This window comes from Rhinopithecus bieti, unplaced genomic scaffold (genome assembly GCF_001698545.2).
Source record: "Rhinopithecus bieti isolate Rb0 unplaced genomic scaffold, ASM169854v2 scaffold_22452, whole genome shotgun sequence".
NCBI lineage: Eukaryota > Metazoa > Chordata > Mammalia > Primates > Cercopithecidae > Rhinopithecus > Rhinopithecus bieti.
Window position 1 is genome coordinate 37417 of NW_016810444.1, and position 8510 is coordinate 45926.

The 8510-nt window shown below is 43.7% G+C and overlaps 1 protein-coding gene across 3 annotated transcripts in view; it reads left to right on the top strand.

Annotated features, from left to right (window-relative positions):
- The window catches only part of TMEM52B (transmembrane protein 52B), a 13010-nt gene extending 4801 nt beyond the window's left edge, over positions 1-8209 (top strand). For 2 of the 3 annotated variants that reach the window (XM_017892030.1, XM_017892033.1), the window contains 3 exons: positions 1828-1866; positions 3250-3419; positions 6293-8209. In XM_017892030.1, coding sequence (XP_017747519.1) covers positions 1828-1866; positions 3250-3419; positions 6293-6516 — 433 coding nt within the window. In that variant the 3' untranslated portion in view covers positions 6517-8209. The remainder of the gene's footprint in view (positions 1-1827; positions 1867-3249; positions 3420-6292) is intronic. The other variant, XM_017892031.1, reaches the window with a different exon arrangement.
- The last annotated feature ends 301 nt before the right edge of the window (positions 8210-8510 follow it).

The window sequence follows — 8510 nt, forward strand, 5'->3', positions numbered from 1 at the left end:
AAAAAAAAAAAAAAAAAAATAGATTCACTAGATTTCAGTAGATTCATGTATCAGAAAGAACTGTTAAATAACGAAATTTACTACTCTTCAAACATACACAAATACTTTGCCTCACCTCATTCTCCAGTTCCTTCTACTCCTTCTCCCATACAATCCTTTTTTTTTTTTTCATTCTTACAGAGAAAATTTACAGTTGCCATAGTGAACACAGAACATTTATTTAGCTTTCATCATGGTAAAGTTGGCTTCTACTTTTTTCCCTCTTCCTGTTTGGTCTCAGCAGATATACATATTAGTTTTGATCCAGGATGTGAAAAATTAGGGTACTCTTTACGGTGGGTGTGATATTGTGAAATATATATTTGATTTGGTCCCTATCTCCTAGCATACAATTTCTAAAGTCCCCACAGTAAGTAGTATCATTTTGCATGCTAATGAGTTGACTGGTGGCTGGCAGCCCCTAGGTAGATTCAGGATGGGGCTGGTCATTGGAAGGACCAAGGCAGAATGCTTAAAGCCACATCCCTCAACATCCAAGGAAAATAGAGGGGCTGAAGTTGATCATCAATGGCCAATGATTTAATCAATCATGCCTACATAATGAAGCTTTCATAAAAATCCCAAAGGATGGATTTGAAGAGTTTCTGTACAGCTGAACAGGTGGTGGTTTCTGAAGGGTGGTGCACTTAGAAGACATGCAAGCTCCGTGTCCCTTCCCACATGCTTTGCTCTATGCATCTCTTCATCCACATCCTCGGTAATATTCTTTGTGATAAACTGTAGATATAAGTGAGTGTTTCCCTGAGTTCTGTGAGCTGCTCTAACAAATTAATGCAACCCCAAGAGGGAGTCAGGGAACCCCCAATTTGTAACCAGTAGGTCAGAAGCACAGGCAAAACAACTTGTGATTGGCATCAGAATTCTGGGGAGCAGTCTAGGGGACTGAGCCCTCACCCTATGGGATCGGATCCTGTCTCCAGGCAGGTAGTGTTGGAATTGAATTGAATTAGAGGACACTCAGCTGTTGTCTGTTGCTGGAAGATTGCTTGCTTGGTGTGTGGGGAAATCCCCACCCACCCACATCTGGTGTCAGAGGGCTGGGAGACTATAGCAGGAAGAAACTAAGTTTTTTTTTTCCCTACATTCTCAGTGGGAGTGTTGCAACAGCTTGCAAAAGATAAATTACAAATGTGATTGTATGACTTTCATACTCATAACTGAAATTTTCTTTATGTTTACATTTTATTAACCTCAAATATACACAAGTCCTAACTTTTACATCCATTTTCAAAGTTACTCTTTGTAAACTTGCATTCCAAGTTCTTTCTTGGTATTTTTTTTTTTTTCTTTTTGAGATGGAGTCACCACGGCTGGCTAATTTTTGTATTTTTAGTAGAGACGGGGTTTCACTATGTTGGCCAGGCTGGTCTCCAACTCCTGACCTCGTGATCTGCCCGCCTCGGCCTCGCAAAGTGCTGGGATTACAAGCATGAGGCACCGAGCCTGGCCCTTTCTTGGTAATTTTTATCATAAATGTTTACAATAGGCACATACATGTTTTCTATGAACACTTCTAATAATCACTAGTTTGTTTTATAATGATTTACAAAATGACTTGGACAGTGCCATCTATAGTATAAAGTACTATTTAAAGCACATCATTTGGCAAAAGATTCAACTAGCTACATTGAATTTAAAAAACATAACCCATAGTGCTTTTATTATAACAAGGTATCACATCACATTATAACTCATATTTCTGAGTCTGGAGTTATAACAGGGATTGATTATATTTTTAATGTAGAAAACTTTACTCTTTCTTTATAGTTGCCTGACCACAGACTGGGTACATCTCTGGTATATATGGTAAGTTTCACTTATAATACCCAGAAAGACACTGTATTTCTCAGGGCCATTACAAATGACAGCCTGCCTACTTACTTAGCATCTCATGGAGTAAGATTTCATTACTTCATCACTACCTATGTGACAATATGTCAGGATTTCCTTTTTCAATACCATCTCCTCCACAAACATCAAACCATTATTGTGTCCTTCCCTCGTAGTCTGTTCTAGAAATATCTCCACAAAGGAGATTACTTTAGTGAATTAAAAAGCAGAGCCTGGCCGGGCGCAGTGGCTCACACCTGTAATCCCAACACTTCGGGAGGCCGAGGCAGGGCGGATCACTTGAGGCAGGAGTTTGAGACAGCCTAGCCAATATAAAGAAACCCCATCTCTATTAAAAATACACAAAAAAGGCCGTGCGCGGTGCTCAGGCCCTTAATCCAGACTTTGGGAGGCGAGACGCGGTGTATCGCTGAGGTCAGGGAGATCGGAGACCCAATCCTGGCTAACACGGTGAAAACCCGTCTCTACTAAAAAAATACAACAAACCTAGCCGGCGAAGTGGCGGGCGCTGTAGTCCCTAGCTACTCGGGCAGGCTGAGGGCGAGGGAGAATGGATAAACCCGTCGGAGGCGGGAGCCTGCAGGAGCTGAGATCTGCCACTGTACTCCAAGCCTGGGCAACAGTAGGGAGACCCGTCTCAAAAAAAAAAAAAAAAAAAAAAAAAAAAAAAAAAAAAAAAAAAGTGGGGCGTGGTGGCTCATGCCTGTAATCCCAGCACTTTGGGAGGCTGAGGCAGTGGATCACCTGAGGTCAGGAGTTCGAGACCCGCCTGACCAACCTGGAGAAACCCCGTATCTTCTAAAAATACAAAATTAGCCAGGCGTGGTGGCACGTGCCTGTAATCCCAGCTACTCAGGAGGCTGAGGAAGAAGAATCGCTTGAATCCAGGAGGAAGAGGTTGCGGTGAACTGAGATCGCGCCATTACACTCCAGCCTGAGCAATGAGAGCGAAACTCCGTCTCAAAAAAAAAAAAATTAGTCGAGTGTGGTGGCATGTGCTTATAGTACTGGCTACTCAGGAGGCTGAGATCATGCCACTTCACTCCAGCCTGGGCAACAGAGCAAGACTCTGCTTCAGGAAAGAAAAAAAAAAGCAGCCCCTCAAATTACCTTCAATGTCTTATTATTTGTTCTAATGAATTGACTTACTCCAGCTGACAAAATAAGAAGGTTATCTATAAAGCAAAAGCCTTGAAATTAAAATTATAAATTAAAATATTTATAATTATTCTATAAAATATTTAAACAAGAATCAAAACTCAGACATTAAAGGCTGGTTACAGCAGAGCTGGGAAAAAAGCCAGATCCCAGTCCCACTTGCCCCACGGGCTTTTGCAGGTTGCTGGTGGTAATTGGCGTGCTGCTTCTGCTATGTGGCCTGTCTTCCCTGTGCTTCCGCTGCTGCTGTCTGAGCCGCCAGCAAAATGGGGAAGATGGGGGCCCACCACCCTATGAAGTGACTGTCATTGCTTTCGATCACGAGAGCACTCTCCAGAGCACTATCACATGTGAGTACATTGAACTTTTAACTTGGGAGAAGGACCCAATTTAAATGAATAACGAAAAGGGTGCAAAGGTGTAGAACCACTGATCGAGTAATATTAAAGATTCCAGGACTCAGAATTCCCAGAAGCCTGATGCTGCGGTGACCTGGGCTGTCACTGAAGCTGTGTTCTCCAGGGTCTGTCTGGATGACGATAAAGAAGGAAGTGAAATATTGGAGGCTGTTGGAAGTATTGAATAGGAAGAATTAGCCAGTTTATAACTAGTTACTTTGCTAAAAACTATTTTGAACTCCAAACAGATGCCTTTTCAAAATGTCTTGGATTTTGTGAAATCTACTTTTCTATTTTCTATACTATTTTATATTTTAAAGAAATTAATGGCATGTACTTTCAGCTCTTTAATCTTCAAGTCTTGATACACTAACTTTTAGCCTTAACATTTTCTCAGTGATTACAAGACACTTTCCCTTTCTTCTGCGGTTCCATTCTTTCCATTACGTTCCTTTTTTTTTTTTTTTTTTTTTGAGACAGAGTCTCATTCTGTTACCCAGACCGGTGTGCACTGGCGCAATCTCAGGTTCACTACAACCTCCACCTTCCGGGTTCAAGTAATTCTCTCCCTTAGCCTCCAGAGTAGCTGAGATTACAGGCGCCCACCACTACGCCTGGCTAATTTTTGTATTTTTAGTAGACACGGGGTTTCACCATCTTGGCCAGGCTGGTCTCAAAACTCCTGACCTTGTGATCCACCCGTCTCCGCCTCACAAAGTGCTGGGATTACAGGCGTGAGTCACCATACCCGGTCAAAACTGATTACTTTCTTTTTCTGAGATGGAGTCTCCCCCTGTTGCCCAGGCTGGAGTGCAGTGATGGGATCTCAGCTCACTGCAACCTACGCCTCTCAGGTTCAAGAGATTCTCATGCCTCAGCCTCCTGAGTAGCTGGGATTACAAGCAGCCACCACCACAACAGGCTAATTTTTTTAATTTTAATTAATTAATTTATTTATTTATTTTTATTCTTGGTGGAAACAATTTACCATGTTGACCAGGCTGATCTCAAACTCCTGACCTCATGATCCACCTGCCTCTGTCTCCCAAAATGCTGAGATTACAAGCATGAGCCACTGTGCCTGGACTATGTTCTTTCCTAAAATTGAAGAGCCAGTACCAGTCAGAACACCAGCTGGCAAAATGTGGATATTTATTTTGAAAAGAGAATGGCTGGGCGCAGTGGCTCCTGCCTGTAATTCCAGCACTTTGGGAGGCTGAGGCGGGTGGCTTACTTGAAGTCAGGAGTTTGAGACCAACCTGGCCAACATGGTGAAACCTCATCTCTAGTAAAAATCCAAAAACTAGCCGGGCGTGGTGGCACGCACCTGCAATCCCAGCTACTCGGGAAGCTGAGGAGTGACACTCGCTTGAACCTGGGAGGCAAAGGTTGAAGTGAGCCAAGATCATGCCACTGCACTCCAGCCTGGGTGAGTGACAGAGCAAGACCCTGTCTCAAAACAACAGCAACAACAACAACAACAAAAATAGAATGATATGATGTGTTGCTCTTCACCGTTCCTACCTCCCCTTTTTCACTGTCATCTTAGGAAAAAAAGATAACCAAGGCTGGGCACCATGGCTCAGGCCAAGGTGTGCAGATCGCCTGAGCTTAGGCGTTTGAGACCCCCCTGGGCAAAATGGTGAAACTCCGTCCCTATTAAAATACAAAATTTAGCAGAGCGTGGTGGCACGGGCTTGTAGTTCCAGCTACTCGGGAGGCTGAGGCACAAGAATCATTTGAGCCCAGGAGGCGGAGGTTTCAGTGAGCCGAGATGGCACCACTTCACTCCAGCTTGGGCTACAGGGTGAGACACCATCTAAGAAAGAAAGAAAAAAGGAAAAGAAGAAGAAAAAGAAAAATTAAAAAGATAGCTGAGCATGGTGGCTCATGCTTGTAATCCCAGAACTTTGGGAGACCGAGACAGGTGAATCATTTGAGGCCAGGAGATCGAGACCAGACTGGCCAACATGGTGAAACCCTACCTCTAATAAAAATACAAAAATTAGCCAGGCATGTTGGCACATGCCTGTAATCCCAGCTACTCGGGAGACTGAGGAAGGAGAGAATTGTTTGAACCTGGGAGGCGGAGATTGCAGTGAGCCGAGATTGTGCCACTGCACTCCAACCTGGGTGACAGAGTGAGACCCTGTCTTAAAAAAAAAAAAAAGAAAAGAGATGAGGTAAAAATAAATAATCCTAAGGAGTCTATAGTATCGGGGGTTGGGGGAAAGGGATCTAAGTCTGAAAGGGGAAAGGGCAGGGTTGAGATGCAGAAGCATTCTTGGCCGGGCGCGGTGGCTCACTCCTATAATCCCAGTACTTTGGGAGGCCGAGGTGGGTGGATCACCTGAGGTCGGGAGTTTGAGACCAGCCTGGCCAACATAGTGAAACCCCCTCTCCACTAAAAATACAAAAATTAGCTGGGTATGGTGGTGCGTGCCTGTAATCCCAGTTACTTGGGAGGCTGAGGGAGAAGAATCGCTTGAACCCAGGAGGCGGAGGTTGCAATGAGCTGAGATCCGCCGTTGCACTCCAGCCTGGGCAACAAGAGCGAAACTCCGTCTCAAAAAAAAGAGAGAGAGATGCAGAAACATTCTTTAGATTATTTGAGGATACCAGAGAAAACAGGTCCTTCTAGCAGAGCAGGAAGCCAGGGTGTAAACATGCTTCAAAGGATATTCATAAAATATGGGACAAGGAGTGACAATGAGTTTGGACACTTGTTAAAAATGAAGCGACAGTTAAGTGTGAAGTAAGTCTGTGCTGTTTGAGGGTGTCCCATTTCCCTTAGTTCCTTAGCTCTGTTCCTTCTTTCTTCACAGCTCTGCAGTCGGTGTTTGGCCCTGCAGCTCGGAGGATCCTGGCTGTGGCGCACTCCCACAGCTCCCTGGGCCAACTGCCCTCCTCTTTGGACACCCTCCCAGGGTATGAAGAAGCTCTTCATATGAGTCGCTTCACAGTAGCCAGGTGTGGCCAGAAAGCACCTGATCTACCCCCAGTGCCTGAAGAAAAGCAGCTGCCTCCAATAGAGAAGGAGTCAACTTGAATAGTTGACTCTTGGAACTGATGAGAGCTGCCATTTTATAAATAGGGGTGGAGATATGTCCAGAGTCTGTGGGAAAATGGCACACATTCTTTTCTAACCCTCAGAAGTTTTAGGATGGCATCTAACACCATCATTCCAGGGAAAGATGGTTCTTACTCTTCATTCACAGGCCTTTACATCTTCTGATACAGAATGCTCTAACTGGGAACTCTTAATTTTTTTATCCAATAGTCAAAATCTGCAAGTAATCTCTAGCCAAACTGATTACCACTAAACCAGGAAAACATGAAGTTGTCTTGAATTCCTTCAACTATTGAGTGCATATAAAATTCCTATATCCACATGATACTGCCAGTTGCGTCTCTCTGTGTCAGCTAATCCATTGCAATAAACTGGAAAAGAAAGACAGCAGTGTTAGCACAGCCATCAACATTAATGCACTGAATGCATGCATCTTTCCTTCTGAGACAGCAATCAATTTTACACCAAATGACAATGATCATCTTAGACAGCACAACATACCCACCTGGATATCTAAAAGCTAGGGATGGGATTGCTGATAGGGGCTAAAAGAACACAGTATAGTATTTAAGTGCCAAATACCAGTCTTTCTTTCCTCTGGTCCTGCCAGAGTATGAAAAACCATACTCACAGAACCATACTGTGCAGTAACAGTTGGATTAATTCTTCAGTTCCTCCGCACCGCAAACACATACGTGTGCACACATGCATGTACACATGCACCCTGTTTTAACTCTAAAGGTTTAAATAGTGTTGCTTTGCTTCTTTCCTGTTTTGCCTGGACCACTTAAAGTCACACCACCTCTGTAGTGACTCACGCTAGTCTCTAGTGGTGGCCCTCACTGCCACCTAGTGGAGCCATGGTAGAAAATATGCTCTCTCCTTTGAACCTGTCTGCACATCTCTCCAGTTCTTGGAGCAAAAACTAAATGCTGAGCTAAGCCTGGATGGAATGCTTTCCAGGAACCATGCCACAGTGTAGTGCTAATCTATCCACATATCATACCACCTCCCAAAGTATTATTGGAAAATCGAGGAAGTGATGCATATTTGGGGGAAAAACTACTCACCTTAGATAAGAAATCCTTTTTTTCTTTTCTTTTTTTTTTTGAGATGGAGTTTTGCTCTCGTAGCTCAGGCTGGGATGCAATGGCATGATCTCGGCTCACTGCAACCTCCTCCACCTCCCAGATTCAAGCGATTCTTCTGCCTCAGCTTCCCGAGTAGCTGGGATTATAGGTGCCCGCCAACATGCCCAGTTAATTTTGTATTTTAGTGGAGAGGGGTTTCACCATGTTGGCCAGACTGGTCTAGAACTCCTGACATCAGGTGATCCACCCCCCTCGGCCCCTCGAAGTGCTAGAATCACAGGCCTGACCCACCGCTCCTGGGCTGAAATCTTTAAAGCAGTTTTCTCACCTAGAAAACAGGGAATAATAACACCTCAGAAGATTGTTGTGAAGATCAAAGAAGCTAAATATATGCGGCATGATTTGTAAAGTGTTATGCATATGAATGTTATTCTTCCTACTGTCATCTAACCTTCCCTTGTCTGCTATGATTTTTCCGAGAGCTACGTTCCCATTTTTGCCAGCTATGTTACTGTTGTCACACCTGAAGTGGCTTTATGTTTATCAATAAACACTTGTTGATTGAGGTAAACAGCAACAGATATAAGTGATTCCTCTTAATATGTTATGGGTAGAGGTAAGGAATATTTGAGAAATCTAACTGTTTATTAGCCAATTAATTAGCTCCAGTACTCATGGAGGCAACACAGAGCCAGGGATTGGCTAATTAGTGCAGCTCCTTGTTAACTACATTCTTGGAATGCTCACTTAGCCCAGAGGGGAAAATGTTCTGAGTATAACCTGCTGTTGATCTGAAATTATCCTGAGTCATTTAACAAATTGGCTCTGGGAATTATTGAAATGCAAGCATTGCTAATAGCACCTGTAGTGACTTTGTTTTAC